At 39.4% G+C, this 20,853-nt stretch overlaps 1 protein-coding gene across 10 annotated transcripts in view; it reads right to left on the bottom strand.

Moving 5' to 3' along the window:
- Positions 1 to 3,552: 3,552 nt before the first annotated feature.
- The window catches only part of MGAT4C (MGAT4 family member C), a 678,608-nt gene continuing 661,307 nt past the window's right edge, over positions 3,553 to 20,853 (bottom strand). For all 10 annotated transcript variants that reach the window (XM_073331101.1, XM_073331129.1, XM_073331158.1 and 7 more), the window contains 4 exons: positions 17,167 to 17,332; positions 13,623 to 13,775; positions 8,066 to 8,213; positions 3,553 to 6,115 (listed from right to left, as the gene is read on the bottom strand). In XM_073331101.1, coding sequence (XP_073187202.1) covers positions 4,959 to 6,115; positions 8,066 to 8,213; positions 13,623 to 13,751 — 1,434 coding nt within the window. In that variant the 5' untranslated portion in view covers positions 13,752 to 13,775; positions 17,167 to 17,332 and the 3' untranslated portion in view covers positions 3,553 to 4,958. The remainder of the gene's footprint in view (positions 6,116 to 8,065; positions 8,214 to 13,622; positions 13,776 to 17,166; positions 17,333 to 20,853) is intronic.

Raw genomic sequence — 20,853 nt, 5'->3', positions numbered from 1 at the left:
AGCTGTACCTAACAAGGTGAACAGAGGAGATAAAAGTCTGCTTCTTATGTTCAGACTCATTAGTTGAAGGCAAAACTCATACACACACCCTTGTGCATAGGGCCAGCTCTAGGCTTGATTAACCATTTAAATGTCACTTAATTATTTTCAAGGCTTAACTGGGATATAAATGACTCATAGGCCATTTGTTGGCTCTCTGTACAGGGGTGAATTTCACCCTGGGCCCTTAGTAGGCAGTTTGACAACTAGCAAATAACCAATAACGAATAAAAGCTGGCCCACTCTGTTTTGGATTTCTCTAAGTTTTATAGTTGTGACACACTAATATGGCAGATACTTTCCCTTCTCAATCATCATTTATGGCAGTATTGATCCTGTCTCTATACAACATTGTTTTCAGAAGTACTACCCCCAACTGGCACTTGAGAAATAATACTGTAGATTAGGTAACACTGGAACGGATTCACTGTTTCAAAACTCCTAGAAGAATCAGCCTCTCGAGGCAAGCTGGGAATGATGTTGCACTGCAGTAGAGCTATGATACAAAGAGGAACCAGCAAGGAGTCTACTTCCATTTCAGGCCATCTTTAGTGCTGAGAAGAAAAATGGAAACATAAGGACCATAGATTTTTGGTTTTAGTTCTGCATAAATAGTTACGTCGTGAACCTTTAAATCCACACCTTCAAGTATGAATATTACATAGGCCTAATCCTGCTCCCATTGAAGCCAATTGAAATTTTGGAATTGACTTCAGTGAGAGCATATGGGAAAGTTCACACAGTGGTTGTGATTCAAGCTATTTACCTTGTTTAGAATCTGACAGAGAAAGGAATCATATTAGCTGTTTTCATTGGAATCCACTTGTATATCCCCCCCTGGTTGTTGCAAAGCACTGCACTGTGCCATATGAGAATGTGTTATTTTACATCATCTCATTATACATCATGTATCACTGCTGTTAACTTCTAACTCATTCAGACATGCAGGGATCACAAATGAAGACATCAGATGTGATTATTCAGTGGTGTCAATTCCGCCAAGACTGGGTAATACATTTCAAAATGCAGGCCGGTTGTATTTGCAGATAAGGTGTCTAACCATGTTCCCTTTTACAGTTTCCCAAGGTGAAGCACTTTAATTTTGATTTTATTTTTAATCCAGTAAAGAAAAGGATCTTCATTTGCTTTCTTAAAAAAACAAAACATTAACTGTGCCTAACACAACAGAATACTGGGTGAATGCTAAAACAGATCAGATCAGATCAGACTGATATAAAAACAATACATTCATATAGCACCTTAGTGAAGTCTCTTCATTCGAGAATATACAGTACAAGGAATAAACGATGATATGCTGTAGCCAGCCAACTACTTTCACTTGGGTTTGTAGAGTAAACTGCAGCAAATTAAGGCTAGATTATTCCTCCTTACTCATATTAAGTAGTAGTTTGCTCCTCAACTGGTCCCAGTCAAAGGGATTACCCACTATGAATAACGATGGAAAAAACTGACTCTTAGTAAAGAAAAAAAAAAGCCCATGGGCATTACATTTTAAGAAGTCTATTTTCCCTTTGATGGACATATGCAACGCCAAGTAATGCCAGTGGAATGATACATATATACCCAGTGAAGAATAGATCCATTAGTATGCAGGCTAAGTATCATATTTAAAAAATGGTTCTACATTTCCATTTCACTACAAGGGAACTGGATATTTGATCCACGAATGAACACAAGAAATACACAATAACAAAAACATAGAAACACCTGTACTCACCAGTGAATAGAACTGTGTGAAACTACCAATTATTTGCTTCATCAGCAGTCACTAGTAAAAAAAGAAAATCCAGTATTTTGGGGCATGTTCGTGAAAATCCACAAATATGATTAAAAGTGTCCTTTTTGCTAAGAAATAGCTTTTCTTGCAGTATGCATAGAAAAACGCTAACTTTTGAAAAACTCTTATACTTGTAAATTTGTTCCAGGGGGAAAAAAATCAACATTTTCACATTAAAAAAAAACACCAGGTATAAAATTTGCCAGTCACGTTCATGAGGGTGAAATTTATCTGGATGCATAGGGACAGCATTAGTCTCACATAAGGCATTAAAATAGGCTATAAATGGGATTTAAGTGATGGGAGGGACCTTGTGCCATTCCTCTGCACTGGGGTGAATTTCACCCCCTGAAATTGTTGTCACAACTATAAATTGTTGTCACAACTATTTACTTTTTCAGTAAACACAGCGACATGTGCTTTTTTTCCAGCTGCATTAATGGTAAGATTTTTCTGGGGGCATGGGGGTGGGGGGAGGCACAGCTCAATAAATGATTTTTAAAATATTTACCATTTGTAGTTTAAAAATAGCAATTAAATTATTTCAGGTTTGTGCAGAGAACATTTAATTTATTCTAAAACTTTCAAATTGAATATCATTTTGGATGCATGGGCATTTTAAGCCTTGGGATTGTGTTTACTATCTGTGTTCATTCAAAATGTATTTGTTTTGGAAACAGCACATTTATATATAACCAGGCAGTTAGTTTCTACATCAGTTTTCAGATGTTCACTGCTCCTTATTGAAATTTCTTTGTCACTAATGGTAAATGAAGCAAAAAAGAATTTATTGTGTGTTTAAAGGAGTTTTAGGGTTGACCATAAAATTAGCTGGTTACCATAGAAAATAATTTAACATATAAATAGCAAGTCTCTCATGTATATTTAGGTAAGAATTGGTTTAAGCTTAGTGGGTATTTTTAATTTAGCTAAACTGCAGTGGGGTCTAAAGTTGAACTGCCAAACTGTATTTAAAATATCCTGTTTTCACAGAGATTAGAGTTCTGGGTAAGTATTAAGAAACAAGAGAAACAAAGACTCTTCTCTTTGGGAAGGGGACACTTTTGTGTACTTTGTAAAGGTATTTACTAGACCATCTATTTTAAAGTACATTGCTGCTGTAAGTAGGGATTTGCCAAACCTGCATCTGAATTTAGTAGGATTTATGAATCAGGAAAAGCAATTAGATTGCTGCTTCTTGTAGACCTGTGAATAATCTGCCCTTATGAAATAACCACGTCAGGCTTGCTAGTATGCAGAGTACAATATTTAGTTCACTTCGACTTGGAGTTTTTGGTCAGTACAGGCATTCTTGCAATTTAATCCTTACCTCCTAGATTCAGCTGAAACCAGGACATGCAATTTGATGATTACCACAATATTCATGAGACTAGTAATATAGTGTTCATCTGTGCTGCTATTGATATACTTGTATAGTTCCCAGTATCATTAAAGAAAGTTTTTGGAATGCCTTAAAGAATAATAAGATCTCCTATATATTTTGGTAATCCAGATGTGTTTATATATAATATGTATTGTATACATATGGGGGTCTGATTCTGTGGAGTATTAAAGCTCACAACTCCCACTGAAATCAATAGGAATGGAGGACAATCAGCCCCTGTCAGTAAGTGCTCAGCACCTCAAAGGAACAGGTCCAGATAGTATATAAGTATATAGACCAAAACATCATCTGGGGAAAGACGGCTCCTAAGACAATTTATTCACAATTGAAAAATCTGAAAAAAATTCAAAACTAACTTGGCAAAGTATTTACTTCTTAAACATCCAGCAAAACCAGTATTCTTGTTTTTGCAAAAGGTGGGAAATGTTTCACACAGCACTATTGCAGAGACATCAACCAGGGAAGATCAGTGATCACCTTCAGCCTCTACTGTTGAACCTTATAGATCTTTCATCTGCATCGGATGGGAGATGGATGTCTAAACCAGTGGTGGGCAACCTGCGGCCTGCGGGTCACATGTGGCCCATTAGGGTAATCTGATTGCTTCCCACAGCTCCCATTGGCCAGGAATGGTGAACTGTGGCCACTGGGACTTGCGGAGAGCCATGCCAGAGGATGTTCAATGTCAGCAAAATGTCTCATGGCTGACAATCAGATTACCCTGATGGGCTGCAGGTTGTCCACCACTGATCTAAACATTGAGTACAAAACTCTTCTCTCAGACCATACGGTAGTGCTCAGCTTTGTGCAGTTCTCCAACTGACATCACTGGGAGCTCTGAATGTGCTGGAAGAGCATAATATTAAAGATGAAAACTACTTTCAAGCAAATCTGAAAGGATAATTTTGTCCTTAAAGCTCAGGGGCTGATCCTGCAGTCCTTATTCAAACAAAACTCCCATTGACTGTGTGACTGCTTGAATAAGGATTGCAGGGTTGGGCCCTAAGTGACATAAAATACAACTGGTGAACCATTTCAATGACAGGACCCTGGAAGAAGGACAAAGCATATTTGTTGAGACAGGATAGATGATGCAATTAAATATTTTTTACATTATTGTCATATCAGATTTATAACTGTACATGTATTTTCATTTAAAATTAATCACAATGTTTAACCATACTGTTTTCTTACAGTGCTCAAATAAAATTGCAAGCTCCATTAACAGACTTTCATTTTCACAACTGTCTTTCAAACAAAAACACCACCAACTATTGTACAAACGTACTACCATCTGATTATTAATTTATATGTGGATATGATGGAGTCAAATTTCATCTGACAACATACTGGACAAAACCTACAAAACTTCTGAATAATGGAAAAACATTGGCTTTGTTTTTAGTACAGCAGTTCTTCCCAAAGGAGAAATTAAAATAAAAGAGAAAGGTTTCTGAATCTTAAGTGATGGATGAGAACATGTTTACATTTCCTATAAAATTCAAACATTCCAACAGACTAGTGTTTGTATATTGCCTGGCGGACTAGTACAAAATAAATTGCTTTTGCTTGTTTTATGACTTCCCCAGATTTCCAGTGTCAGTAGTAAATAATAGGAAGTAAGTCAGTCTCCTTGGGGAATGACACCAGTTGGGACCCAATCGATGGCATTCACTCCACCACGAAAGAAGGAGGACCAGCTTCAGTAATTTTGCCTTATTGATTTGGTGGCTGAGAAGTCCAAATGCTAATGCTCCTAATGATCAGCCATTCCTTTTGACTTTTGGTAACAAGTATTCTCATGCAGTTAATATCAAACAGAACTTTGTGTTCCACATCTGTCATTTCAAAATTTCCATTTTTGAACTCCCCTAGTCTCAAGTAAGTAGTGCATTGCCTCCCTTTTTTGCTCCCTACAATCTTTTCCCCAACTTCCAGGGCTCCGTGATGCAAGATGTCATTTTGACGGTCTTCTGTTCCAGTGATAACTTTAATTTTATTGAGTTTAATAGGCTTTTCAAATACAATCACATAGAGATCTCCAGTAGAAGGAGCTTTCCCCCAGAAGTACTCATCAATGCTGCTGTAAGCCTTGCTTGCCTCGTAGTTTTCAAATACATTTATGTTGGTGTGAAGATTTGCGGGTGGGTTGTCAGGGATGTCAAATGAATCCTCTTCAAAGTCGTCATCCTTTAGCTTGTTCTCAGCTCCTTTGTAGGATGAATAATATCCCATGTGCTGGAACAGAGATGGCTTAAAGCGGATGACGTCCTTTTGAGCTAACAATCCACGGAAATGGATTAGCAGCCAATCACAAGGCATTTCCTGGTAAAACATCAGCAAAAAATGAGCCAGGCGTGGGAGGTCATGGGAGTGGTATAGCTTTCCAATATAGCCCAGTTTGGAAAACTCCAGAGTCACCCAATAGGAACCTTCTCGCGAGGTAATTACTTTCTTAACAGCAGTTAAGAAGTTTTTAGAGCATCGAACATCATCTTCTAGCATGACATAATACTCAGAAAGATTAGCACAAAAGTTAAGCAGGAAAGCATAATCTACATTTTGTTTGGATCGGAACTTCACACGGTCTTCTGGGTCATTGTAATTTCTCTTAAGGCCATCCAGTACTGGATAGTACTCCTCAGGGGCATGGATAACCATTAACCTGCCAGCAATGATGTGATGAGCAAATTTCTGTGAAATATCCTGGACCATCCCTTCACACCAGGATGAGTCAAAATCTGCTAGGTGAACCACCACTGTAATTTCTTTCAGTTCCTCATAACTTGACTGCTCAAATATGGACTTGATCGTCTCAAGCAAATAATTCCCCTTTTTCCGTTTGACTGAGGATAGTCCAATAGTAAGATACTCTGTGCAGAAGAAAATTCAGACAGAAAGATTAACTGAACATGAATCAGACTTTGAAAATCATATAGCAACAAAGCTAACCTCCAGGCCTGTAGTGTATTAAATAAACCTTCTGAATGATGAAGTCTGGGATGTTTGATATGTAAACGTATTAAGCTGTACGCCACAAAGACTGTTCTATGCTTTTCAATGAAAGAAGAATTGTATTGTAAGCAATTTGACATATGGAGACTATCGAATTAAGCATTAGTTTCCTAACTGCAAGAAGTGTTGTGAAATGGACTAAAGCCAAAGCGATGTGTGCATATGTGCCTATTAGAAAAAAAGAAATACATATAGACAATATTAAAGCTATAAAGAAACGGAATTGAAAAGTTACGGCTCACAAATTGTTCTTAAGTCAAGCCATTATGAAAAAATAGCACAAAAGTAAGAGTTAAAGAATAATTGCCTTGCTTTTACCATTTTATGGTACTGTAACAAGCTTAATTACATTTATACATAGTTTTGAGGATTTCTAAGCTTTTCATGGATGATTTCTTCTAGCATTTTCAGTTTTTAAATATTTTCCAATACTCTCATTTTTCCTTGTTAGAATTCCTATCACAAATGTCCTTTATTTTTTCAGTTAGAAATAGACTGAAGATTGAATTTGAGACAAGTAATAGATTGAATTTGAGACAAGTAAATCAGATTTCACTTAAAAGTACAATACAGTTGACTACTGAATATTTGTATTTCTATAAGTCGTTTTTAGTGCATTTAAAACCTTTTGGGTATGATTTGAATCTCAGGTATGTGGCATGAATTGCCGCCTGTGGTATTTGGAAATAGCTTTTCTTGCATAGGTGCCTACAGCATTAGCTGAGTTCTTTCAGATATTTGTTAACATGCACTCCAAATCTATTATTAGAATCTAGCTGTTTGGATGAAATGCAATCTCTGTTGGAATTGTGAGCAACTACACTTTTAAGAAAATCAGTTCATCCCCCTATTTTCTGTACAAATAGATTCATGTTAAAACTAGTATGCTTCATTTCCATTGGCGCTGACCAAAACTCTACATAAATATTTTGATTTGTAAAATTTTGCAGATCATGTTCCAATGAGGTGTCCTGTGGCCTTCCTCTAAACTGTCCACTCAAAATGGAGTTGTAGTGCGGTATAGTACAAACGCCATCAGTCCTCAGCACGGCCTACACAACCCCAAACATCTCAAACCTTATTTCAACTAACATTTACATTGTAACCCTGTCCTAGGAAGACCAACAACTCACAGATGTCTTATTTTCCTCTCGGTGCTTGATCTTATGCATTGGATGTATGCTTGGACTTCTCCATTCTGACCCTCATTTTCTTTGGTTGTGTGTGTGAAATGATTGATTTGGTGCTCCGAGGTGACCTGTCCAAAGCCAAATATTGGCATGTTTCTGTGTGAAGGTGAAAGTCTTGACTCCTGCCTAAAGTCAGAATATTAGAGAGATGAGGTGGGTGAGGCAATATCTTTTATTGAACCAACTGCATAAAGTCAGAATAACCAGACAATTTGGAACTGTCCTACCTGGGGCCTGAGTGTGGGAAAATCTGAGTGTGGGAAAATCCCCTCATTGCAGGCTATAGTGCTGTGGCTCAGTCCCTCTATGGTCCCAGCTTATGGAATGACCTTCATGCCCTATATATGGGTGTTCCCAGCTATAGGATCCACATAAGTGAGGATTCAGTGGTTCAACCCATCTCAGTCCATGGAGATCCAGAAGTGCACCTGCATTGTTCCCTTATATCATCCCTGTGCAGAAGTACCATGGGAGATCTATGGAACAGGCAGCATTGTGAATTTCACTGTAGGTGAAAGAGTTTTCACACAATTCTAAAATGAAATAATTAATTTCTGTAAAAAACATCTGAGGTAACATCTTACTTCATTTAATGAAAGTCAGATTCTGGTTACTTACTTTTCCTTGGCAAAGGTGTGCCAGCTAGATAGCGATAGGAAACATTTATAGATCCTGAGAAATTTGACAAGTCTTTAAAAGTGTGAACATAGCGCTCTGAATTAAGCTGGTGTGTGGCTGTTTCTCTGATTAATTGCTTGTCCCCTTCCTAGTAAGATGAAAAGAGACAGAATGAGAGAGAGAGAGAGAGCACATGGGAGGGGAAATACAGAGAGAAATATATTTGTGAATGCTGGCCAAACAGACAAGGGGGACAGACAAATTTCAAAGAACTAACTTTTTCAAAGTTAGTTTTCTAGAAAACATTTAAATCTCACCTCATTTTAAAAATCCGTTATCTGAATATTATATATTTTTGATTACAAGAAATCTACCATATAGTTTCAGATTAAGAGTAATTGGGAAAGAGGAAAAAGCCCTTTGGCATAGAAACACTGAAGATCTAGTTCTCTAAAAGAATTGAGAGCATTACAGTATTGCCAGAAAAGTGCTGCTATATTCAAGGTAGGACATAATCCCCCTTGACGGTATAGTGGGGAAGTGTTTAACTTTTATTTTTTGTCATATTAGAAACTGTTGCAGGTGAAACATGAAATAATATTCTGAGACCTAAGGCAAGACTGTACCACTCTGGCCCTTCCCTGAGAACGGACCATTCCTTCCCTAGATCCTTGATGCGCAGGGGAAGTGCATAGACTGTACTATGCTAAAGGATGTTGGTGCCTGCACCCACTGCATGCCCTGCCACCAAAGTAGACTGGTGCAGAGAAAGGATAGGGTTATGGCCCTGCCTCTTTCCCATCTCTCCCCTTTCTCTTTGAGTTGAGGGTCTCCATACCACTATGGCATACACAGTGCCCCACCCACACCATCTGTCTCTTAATGCTTAAGCAAAGAAGAAAATTTTCCATTGGAGCTGTGGTGCCATGGAGTTGAGGTTAGAGTTAGGAATGCTTTTGTAGTTCACATTGGGTGATGTTGCCCCTGAGAAGAGTAAGAAAATTATATGGCAGTTTCACATGTGTGCTACAATACATTAATGCAAGACAAGTGACTTGAGCTTTGATTAAAAGAGAGCACTATGCAATAAACAATATTGCTAACAAGAGCAGAAAGGAGAAAAAAATAAACAACATTTATTTCAATGTTATTCAGGTTCACAATCAGGGATGTAAGAAATCTATCTCACATACAGAAACCTATCTTATGTTCACATTAAGTTCACTATTTTTCTTTTATTGAAGAAATAAATAATCCATTTATGAGTTGAGTCAGGTTCTCTTGGCTAACATCCAGACGCAGCTACCTGAACTGTTATGCTCTCTCGTTCTGCAAGATCTCCCTGGGTAATTTCTTTCTAGTGCTGCTAGGCTACCTTGCATTTACTGATAAGTTATGAAACAAAGCTTTATGTGTATCACTTTCCAGATTAGAATGTAGCTCAATGGACTAGCTAGAGTCCATGCCCTGACCCCACGGGGTTACCAAACAGATGTTCATACAGCTGATCCACTAGGCCTGCTGGTTACTCTGTCTCCTGATTTTTCTGTGGTGATCCTAGTTTTCAGGCATTAATCAGGAAAACAGTGTGCACCCAGAGAGGGAAGTAAGTGCAGGGGGAAGAAGCAGTCAGTCAGTAATATATACACTTTGTACTACATTTGCCCGACTTTGTGAGATTCCCTTAATTTTCCTGGGAGCTGAAGGAGTTAATTGGCTCTCAAGAGACACTTTGCTCTTCAGAGGATCCCCATATGTAATATTGTTATTACTTTTACAATGCCCCCAAAGGGTACTTATATTTACAATAAAAATAAAAAGACACGGTCCCTTCTCCCTATCACTTACAACCTACAATATATGCTTAAGGTCAGCATTGAACCAGGCACATTCCGAGTTTAAGTGAATTTAGTGTTCATGAAAGTTTCTCAAAAAGAAAAGGAGTACTTGTGGCACCTTAGAGACTAACCAATTTATTTGAGCATGAGCTTTCGTGAGCTACAGCTCACTTCATCAGATGTTTACCGTGGAAACTGCAGCAGACTTTATATACACACAGAAATCATGAAACAATACCTCCTCCCACCCCACTGTCCTGCTCAGTGGGGTGGGAGGAGGTATTGTTTCATGATTTCTGTGTGTATATAAAGTCTGCTGCAGTTTCCACGGTAAACATCTGATGAAGTGAGCTGTAGCTCACGAAAGCTCATGCTCAAATAAATTGGTTAGTCTCTAAGGTGCCACAAGTACTCCTTTTCTTTTTGCGAATACAGACTAACACGGCTGTTCCTCTGAAACATGAAAGTTTCTGGATCCATTGATCAGGATCAGCACACACAGCTGCAATTTCAGCATTCCCACATTGCCCTGCCAATGTGTGTCAATGCTGCACATCACGTACATGAACTGTAGTTGTATCACTAAGGCTGCTTAAGCAAAGTTGTCTTTGCTGCACTATCCCCCAGTGGGCTCATGCCTTGAAATGGAGATTTCTGTTCCCACTTCAATACCCACAAGAAAGTCAACACTTTTACGCAGCAATAGTGAGTGGATTCTACTGGAGACATGCGAGAGATTCTGAATGAAATTTGAAAGCCCCCAAAATCAACATTTTTCACTTTTGGGGGGCGGAGGGAGAAGGGAAATGGTCTCTGTAAGGTGCTGGCTTGTCTCCAGCCCACAAAGACTCACTGCCACTCCAAGCCTCTCTTCCCAGGCATGGTTTTGTTTTCCAAACACAAAAACAGGCACAGCTCTTCAGCTCACCCTAGGCTACAGATCCAAGGTCATTTCCCCCCTTGCCTGTTTCAGTCCTTCTTGCAAGGACTAAAAAAGTCCTTCCTTGCTTTTTTAGCTGAGTACCCCCCAGGTTTTCTCCCCAGCAGGTTCCCACTGGCTCCCAAAGGGGTCTCCCTACTGCTCCTGTTCCCCCTTCCTTACTGACAATCTAGCACTACATAGCCCCAGGTGGTGCCTTGCCCTCTCAATTAGCCAAATTCTCTCTGTCTTCTTTGCAATTAAACACCCCTGGCTGACCCAGATGACTGGCCTCAGGCTGTAGAACTCTAAAACTGCAGTGTAGATGTTCAGGCTCAGGCTGGAGCCCCAGTTCTGGGGTCCTTGCCCCTTGTGGATCTCCTGAGCATCTACACTGCGAATTTACAGCCCCGCAGCATGAGCCATGTGAGCCCGAGTCCAATGGCACAGGCCAGGCCTGGGTGTTTAATTGCAATGTAGACATACCCATTGGGAGCAACTGTTCTGGCATAGGGGAGCGGGACCTGCTTCACTTAAAGGGGCCAGCCACACTTTCACAGTCCATGTTAATGAAAAATGCAAAGAATTTCACACTCAATATGGGGGAGGGGGACTCATAGCCTTGTTCTCCATTGGGCTGGGTATCTGAGAAAGGTAGCTGGGGAAGGACTGGGGATGGGCATCATTCCCTCATCAGCTAACTTAAGGGCACTTTCCAGAGGCAGTGACTAGCAGGAGAGCCTCAGGCAGTGCTACTCCACACATATAGGGAGTCAGGGAGAGCCTTGCAGAGAGTTCCCGGTTCCCTACATGTGTTTTTTTCCTGCAAGGGAACTATTTGGCATATTATTTCTAAACTCCCACATTTAAACTGCTGATCTACTCCTTTAGCAAAGAAAACATGAGATGGACCAGGGGAGCTGTCAAATGTGGTCAGGGATGTAGAAAATAAAATAAAATAAAATAAATAACATAAAAAAGCCAACAGCCTAACACATTTGAAAAATGGTTGATGGACCATAAAGGTATCAGGAAATCTGGGAAAACTGTCAGGAGAAAGTAAAAGACTTGGCTGGGAGCTACATGAGCTCAAACATGTCAGATTTGTGATGAGAAAAATAATAAAAGGAAGTGAATGTAAAAAAAAAATTAAGAATAAGACATTGCTGGAGTCGGCAAACAGGACAGAAAAGGATTTAAAAAACGAACCAAAAAGATGCACTTTCAGAAGCATCTGGGGGGAATTTGAAGCAATTAGCAGAAGCAAGAGAAGCATCAGGGTGGGTGACACGGGGAGAAAATATGGCATGAGCCAGGTCAAATATTACCACAACTAAGAGACAATGAATAAATAAGATACTGTACAAAATCTCAATGCAAACAATGTCACTAGGGGAAGCAATATATCAAAAAGTGGAGTGGCATACCAAAAAACAGGGATTCTCTTTTGGATTACTTGAAAATGAATTGGCTAGCAGTGATAATATAGTAATATCACTTTTTTAAAATCACAATTTCAATTTAGCATAAGTTTGATATTATTGAACATTGCCTATTAATGTCTTTGGCCCTGATATTGAAAATCCTTATATATTTATTATAACTTACTTGTATTACAGTACTGACTACAGGCTGAGTGGGACTCCATTGTGCTAGTTTCATAGTAACAGACAAAAATGTACCCCCCTCCCCCACTAATGTATGTTCTTAATATACAAGACAAAGAATGGGAGTGGAAACAGAGGTACGGAGGAGTAAAGTGACTTGTGATTTGTTCAAGCAGGTCAGTGGCAGACCTAGTAAGAGAAACCAGGTCTTCTGACTCCAAATCCAATACCCTGTTCCACAGATCATGTTGTTTCATGCTTATCTTTACTCATGTGACTGCAAGAGCTAGGCCTTAAACAGTTGTCTCCTTTCAGATGTTGTCCAACTCTCAATGTCCATACTACCATTAGTATCTCAGAAGTCATTTGACCTTAAATTGTGGCATATGTCCAGCGCAAACTGTAGAGTTACATCACATTATCACTAGTTTAGTGATTGAAGCTACTGATTCAGGTGCTTTAGGAAATCCTACCTTTAAATCATAAGTTTACAACAGGTACCATGAAAACTTTGAGGTTCCCATCAATACCTTTCCACCTGCCAAAGGCCCAAATTTGGGACACATGGCACGACAGAGACTCAAAATGAGACACTGAAAAACAAATATTCATGCAAGAAAATGAAAATGATGTGGGATTAATTCCTGTTGTGTAATTGAGTCTTCTGTCGCATTAGTTGTATGTGTAATGCCACGCCCCTGGGTGGGTCATTATCAACAGGGACTGAACCTGGGTCTTTTAGTTCACACGATTACCTCAGACGTAAATAATTTTCAAGAATTAAAATGAGGGAAATCCAAATGTGTGCAGAATGGAGATAATTTTGTGACTAAAATGGAGAACATTCAAGAGGTATGGCTCCACACTGTGCTAGATACCTTACTTGTCATGTCTGCAGTGCTTCTTACACGGACAGTGGGAAATACTGTGATATATGTTACTTCTATAAGAAGAAAACATCAAGATTTTAATGGCACCCTCTCATATATATATATATATATATATATATATATATATATATATATATATGTAATATGAGTCATTTTGAGGAGACTCATGAACAGCCCACTAAACCAGGAGAGTTGCAACTGTCATTTTGACTTCCAGCCATTTTCTAATTTGGCTGAGTACTTGTGGTACCTTGTACTCTGTGCTTGTTCCATGACCCCATTTCTTCCACCTAAGAAACTTACCAAGACATAACCATCTTCAATGTACAAGTTCATGAAGAGCAGGCAAATGACAAGGACTCCTAAGAATGATACTGCTGATCGTTTCCGTAAGCATCTCATTTTATCCAAATATTTCAAAGTGAGCTTCATGTGAAGAAAAACATACAGGGTCTCCTAGGAGAGAAAAATACAACATTACTAAATTCTTTGAATACGTATAGAACACAACCACTTAGAGACCAAATCACAGCCATTAGCATGTGCATTACTTCATGTGTTTGAATTAGAGATGGCCATGAACTAAAAAAAAAACCCCTAATTCAAACAGTCCCACATTTTCAGGGATTCTGAACCTGAAACCAGATTCCATGTTTGTGGCTCATATCCATGTCTAGTTTAAATCAGAAAGACCATTTCTCTTTAAGATACTGTCCATTACATTTTGTTAATTATTCAACCAAGTTTCACTCACTGAGCTTATATATCGGGGTGGCCAACTTGAGCCTGAGAAGGAGCCAGAATTTACCAATGTACATTGCCAAAGAGCCACAGTAATATGTCAGCAGCCCCACATCAGCTCCCCCCGCCCGTTTCCCACCCACTGGAAACCCCGCTGATCAGCACCTCCTCCTCTCACCCCCCGCACCTCCCGATTAGCTGTTTCATGGCATGCAGGAGGCTCTTGCTGGGGGGAGGAGCAAAGGCACGGCAGGCTCAGGGAAGGGGGCAGGAAAGGGTGGAGAGGGGGCAGAGCAGGGGGTTGAGCAGTGAGCACCCCCCGGCATACTGGAAAGTTTGCGTCTGTAGCTCCAGCCCCAGAGTTGGTGCCTATACAACAATCCACATATTAACTTCTGAAGAGCCACATGTGACTCCGGATCCAAAGGTTGGCCACCCCTACTATATATGAACGTACTGTATGGGGCTGTGTTTTCTTAAATTGAGGCAAAAAATGGTCTATGCGTTGTTAAATTGCACATACAAAAATAAATATTGACATGCCAATAGATATCCAAGCTGATAGAAAATAGATCTAAGCATGTGTGGAAATTTGTCAAAGATTTTGCACATTCATTTTGAGAACTTTCAGGATGAATAACATAAAAAAAACCCTGGAAATGAAAATTACAATCCATATTTTCTCTGCTAAACTGTTTAAACATATCAAACATTTTGAAGAATGACTCCACTAGATCCTAAATAACGTGAGACATACACACAAGGTATTAATAATAGCAAACAGTTCACCATCAACATTAGCCCATATCGACAAAAAGATGAGCTTTGGAATAAGGAAGTTATGTGTGTACGACAGACTTTTTAAACTCTTATAAGAATAAGAACAACACGATAAGATAAATAAGGAAATAAAAATGAGTGAATGTCAATATTCAATGAATGAGACACATCCACTACTCAAATCCAAAGTATCTAGGAAACCAGGTTAACCAGCTATGGGAGAATTACACCACCACCATTCCGGGTATAGGGGATATGATGGAGGAACAGAGAGAACATCTAGGCTGTTTCTATAACTTGGTGATCTTGAGCTGCTCAAATGGCCCAATGAGACTATATTTAGAGCATCACATTGTTTTCTCCCATCCTAATTATTTATGAAAACAAGTACCAGGACTCTACCAAATTTTGTCCCCAGAAAGTAACACAAAAAGGGCAATGTTTGTAATACCAGTAATTTGTTTTCCAGTGAAATATGCTGGAAAACAAATGGACTAGTAGATGAGTCTTTGGTAGAGATCATGGAGTATAGCTTATTTTTCCCTCTAGCAGGAAAATGTTGCATTCTAACCTGGCTTTCCTATGCCTTTAATTATTCATTTTGTATTAACAGCTGATAGTATTTTGCAGGCTTGTTTGTTTGTTTTGGAGCAGGCCAATATTTTGAAGATGAAAAAAATGCACAAAGTATTTTTTTTAAACTTGAAATTTAGGTAAGAAAATGACATTGCAATTCCATCTTTATAGTTCATTGCATGTTAATATCCTACCACATGCTGAGAAATATATCTATCTGTATCATACATAGTTTCATTTCCATGCCTGGATAGCTTGCTTACTTTCATTACATATGAAATTACAAAGAAATGAGTCACAAAAGTAATAATTCTCATGCCGCTGACCCAGGTCTGAAAATATATCAAAAAATTTTTGCGCAGTACGTGGGTTAGAGAATTCAAGAGGGGTTGGGGATAGTCCTAGGAACCTGGTGCAAAGTGATGAAGCAGTAAAGAAAGTGGGTTTTTGTTTCTGCTTTTTTCTTTTTTAAGAAATGCTACATCAGTAGACTGAGTACAGGAGGTAAGAAAATCCTACCTGAATATGAAGTGATACATTGTTGATTAAATGATTTTATTGCCCTGCTTACAATTGGCAACTAGAATGTGTACAGTGACATGGTCTGTGGGTTCCCTCAAATTGTTATATGAGGATCCCTTAGCAATTTGGAGGGAAGTGACAGTAGCTCCACCAAAATTTTGCCCTTTTTACTAATAGTAGGTAATGTCATAATAATATTCAAAAGGACTTTTTTAAAGTAGACATCACTTATAGATATTGAAGGGGATACATTGTCCCTTTCCTCAAAATTATTGTTTTTAAAGGGTGGGATGGGAATGAGAAATTCACAAATTCACATATGAATAGATTTAAACACAGTCTCTGTTCAGAATCTGGCAAGGGCTAGCCTGATTCTCAAAAGTTCAAGTATGTTTGAACACATGGATGTTAGAGATATCAGCAACTCTGGGGTCAAAATTTTAGATGGGGCAATGCACCTTCAAGCATTAAAGTGAAGTTTGCCTCTGAAAAATTATTGTACCAATGGCACCTTCTTACTCACTAGGTTACTCTGTGTGTGCGCTCAGAGTCGTATTTGCTGACCTGAGGTACAGCACTAAACATTTCCTGCTTTACTTCACATAGTCCTGCGCAGCCAACACTGCTATGAGCTGCAGATTCTGATCCATATTGTGCATCATGGACATAATTATTTCCAGGCAGTCATCAGTCGATTATTTGTATCATTGGACTATCATAAATTGCAGACAATGGGGTTGCAGAAGTATAAGTGAAGGACTACAGAAATTTTATTAGTGGTGATGATGTGTAAGATGAAAAGCATGCAGCTTGTGTCAGAGCACAGGCTCAATTTGCAGGACAGGCTTTTAGAAGAAAACCTCCATATTTTTACTGGGCACATTTAATATGGAAATCATTATAACAATGAACATAACGGTTCATTGGCAAATAGTGTTCACAGTAATTTGAAGGATACAACAAAGTACATTTTCAAGGATTTTGTTTGTACATAAGAGCCAGTTATAGATTCATACCAATTAAACAGACTGAAGAGAAGGATGCCACAGTTATGACTTAACAAATTTATCATATACAATATGTTCTCCAGACAATGTGCTGACACTTGCTCTTACAAACACTAGATGGCAGGATGCACACACATTTGCTGTCAGATCAACATGCTTCGTTATCTGTATTTCTCCCAATCAGTTTATTATTAATGTATTGCTTTGTTTAGCATACTTACAGTATATGCTTTTAGGAAACATTCCCTGCATTTTCCCAGAACTGTTTTTTTGTTACAGTTCAATTTCCAGCTTCTAACACTGTATAGCTGAACACGGTGGAAGTGACATTTGTCAGAAGAAAACTTAGTATTTGTTCCCGGCGTATGTGAATTCAGTCAGCCTCTTCTGAAAAAACAAAACAAAACAAAAACAGCTTTGGCTCTTTCCATAGTAACATGACAACAGGCTTTAAGATATTTAAACATAATAAATAGTCACCATTACTAAAGCCAAAAAAGGCTGAAGCCCTGATTTTTAAGAGGGCCTGAACTCAGCATCCAATGCCACAACCACTAGTTTGTATGTGTATTTTTTAGTACCTATGTGTTTACTTCTCCCCTTTTCATATGTAATTAGATAGACATCTAAGCTATATAAATGCAACTGCTTTTGAAATCAATCCTGAAGGATTTCATGTTCATTAATAAATGCATTTGTGACTTTTAATTTTCTTTTCTATTCTAAAGATGACTTGTGCTTGCCTGATTCTTTTTCTCTAGTCCCCATATCCCTGCTAAAGTTTACATCTGAATTTCTTCTTGATTTGTCAAAGTTTAGGCATCATGAACAGGTGTCTTTTGACAATCTTAGTTCATTCTCTTTTCAGCTGTTTTGAGATACACAATCTCATGAAGTTACAATGATGAAAAACTGCTCTTTATTGGATCTGTAACTCTGGGAAATTGTGCAATAATACCGAGGTCAAGATTGATTTTCACATTCCAATTCTTCACTTTCTCTTACACAATCAATACAGCGAAGCACAAATTTAAGTATTACATGATTTAAAAAAAACCACCATCTTTTAAAAAGAGTCTCTTCTTTATGAGTCAAATCCTACTCCCAATGAAATCAATGAAAATCTCAGACCTTTTTGGACACCTCTCAGCAACTTGTGCTCCATGATTTCTAAGGCCTAATCTCAACCCCCGTCATCCCTCTGTGTGGCCACATTACAGCCAGCTATGATCTAGCCTCAGCTAATCAATACAGCAAACAAGCTATCGACAGATGGTAAGTACAATGATGTAGCAGGGATGTGTGTTTTGGTACCTGTGTTCCACTTCTTATGTATTTGAGTGCTACATCTCAAAAACTCAAGAAAAGTTGCTTATTTGCAGAGGAACTGATGACTGTCAGAAATGACAACTGAATTATTAATGTATAGTAATAACATTTCCAAATCAGCCATACAGCTTTGCCTGTCACTACAAAGTTCCTGTTTTTGGAAGTACAATACAACCTACCCATTGCCACATTTACAATATCTGCAAAACCCAGAGAACACACACAAATACGCATGGTTGGATTTTCAAACCCCTGGTGAACTTTATTACAATCCCTCATTTGACTAAGGCTCTCTGAAGCAGAATCCCTACACATCAGCCTTCTGATGTACTGTTCTGCCATTGTGTAGCTGAGTTGCTGTGCTTGCATTTCTTAATGCTTGTCCAATTTGTTTTTCTGCTTTTCTTTTTGGAAGGCTACACTTGAAGCCCCAAAGGCTGTGTTCAAGTCTCTTTATGAAGTATGTGATCCACACAGAACAAAAGATTCCAGAAAGAAAAATCTAGCCAAAATGTAAATGATTTTTTTACATGGTTAATATTAAATTCTACATGAGGGTCTGCAACACTTGTGTTAGCATGTGTCATGGTTTTTCCATACAAGACAAAAAATAAGAACACCAATGTAATTGTATATATTTGCAGATATGGTTGGCAGTGAACTGGAAAATTGTAATGTATAGACTATTCCATGGGGTTTAGATAGACTTCCAACAAGATTCACTGTCTGTCTTACTGAAAGCTTGGAAGTACATATATGTAAAATGTTTGAAGCTGACACGCATGAGGTTTGCTGGCACTGGCAGCAAGAAGTAAAATTGGTGTTGGGGAACGGAAGGTAGAGTGCCTTAGTTCAGATGAGACTAACAAATCTAACTAGGGGTAGGTTACATGTGATTAAGCAATCCCCTCTTTGTACTGGGTGTTACTTCTATAGCAGCACATGGTACAAAACATGTAGTTTAAAAAATTTCATGTCCAGGGAATTTACAATCTAGATACTGCACTGTACTGACAATTAAAGAAAGATGCATGTGGGCAGGCAAAGACTTTATCATAGTTAGTAGTGAAGGAAGGCTAGGCAAAATAAGTGGGCTTGAAGAAGAGATTTGAATATTGAGATGACTGCTTGGGAAAAAAAACAGACTAGGCAGAGTAAAGTATTCAAGGGGGAGTGTAGGAAGAAACAAGCTGAAGTGTAAGGAGGTGCAGAACTGTATAGATATGCAAAGGTGAGGCTGAAGAGCTTGAATCATATAGGACAAAGTCCATGAAGAGATTCAAGGAGGGAGAGACAAAGTAGTGGGGAAAGGGTTATTTTCACTCTAGAGTTTTAGACAGAATAGAGATTAAAAAATTAGGGATGCTGCAGAGAAGGTTACATTAATCAATTCAATAGATGACTAATGACTGAGAAAATGTATTGACTTGGAGGACAGAGTGCCACCTAATGAATCAGCAATACCACTGGATATGTTTTATCAGCTGTGACAGAGGAAGGAATGGGTTTTGGAAATATAATATAGAGGAGGAGCTGACAGGACTTGGCAAAAGCCTGGATGGTCGGGTAAATGACAAAGGAACTTGACAGATTGTGAGCCTCAGAGATGAGGAGGACAGTTCAGCTATCAATTAGGGAGAAAGAAGGGAAAGAAAGTGAGGTGAGACATGCAGGGTGAGACATCTCAGGGCTTGTCTACACTTGATAGGCTACAGTGGCATAGCTGCAGCACTGCAGCTGTAGTGTTACAGTGTGGACACCACCTACGCTGATGGGAAGGGTGTTCCCGTCAGCACAGATAATCCACCTTCCCGAGAGGCAGTAGCTAGAAGACTTAGGTCATTTTAACTACATCACTTCGCACTCCAACCAACATAATGAAGCCAACCTGATTTTCTAGGGTAGATCAGGTTTTACTCCTGGGGGGATTCCGAATGATTGCATGCCCGTAGAAACCCTCCTCCCCACCCTGCAGAATTCCTGTGCTTCCCTGAAGAAAATGGCAGGGAAGCAAAGTGAAGGTGTGTGTGTAGGGGTGGGGGAATGACCATGGGCACAGTTTTTGGGAGGGACTGCCCCCCCCCCCCCAAACAAAGGCAAGGCATGGGGGGAACATGGGGTTATGTGCCACTGCCCCCCCACCCATTTCTGCAAGTGCAGAGATGCCCAGCTGCAGGAGGCTGCATCTGGGCTCCATTGACTCTGCAGCGGAACACCTCCTCGTGAGTCCTACTGCCAGTCGTGCTCCCCTTCTGTGTGCTGAGAGCCTTCCTGTGCAACAGTGAGTGCCCGTGCTGGGTCTGGCTAAATGGGAGTGGGGGAAGAGGCAGTGGGGAAGGAAGGGGGTGGAACAGGGCAGGGGGAAAGGAAAGTGAGAATGAGGGGAGGGGAATGCAGAAGAAAATGGGATAGGGGAATTGCAGGGGGAAGCAGGAGCCCGGCATGCAGCATCCCCTTGGCACAGCTGAGACTCCCCAGTTAAGTAGGCCCATTGAACCCTCACCCTGACAAGTCCTACCCTGCTACATCTGGACCCCCACCCCAGCCAAGCCCTCTCACTCAGACCCCCACCCCACTGA

This window comes from Lepidochelys kempii, chromosome 1 (genome assembly GCF_965140265.1).
Source record: "Lepidochelys kempii isolate rLepKem1 chromosome 1, rLepKem1.hap2, whole genome shotgun sequence".
NCBI classification, from domain to species: domain Eukaryota; kingdom Metazoa; phylum Chordata; order Testudines; family Cheloniidae; genus Lepidochelys; species Lepidochelys kempii.
The sequence above is the reverse complement of the archived record's forward strand: the minus strand, read 5'-3'. Positions and strand labels throughout refer to the sequence as shown.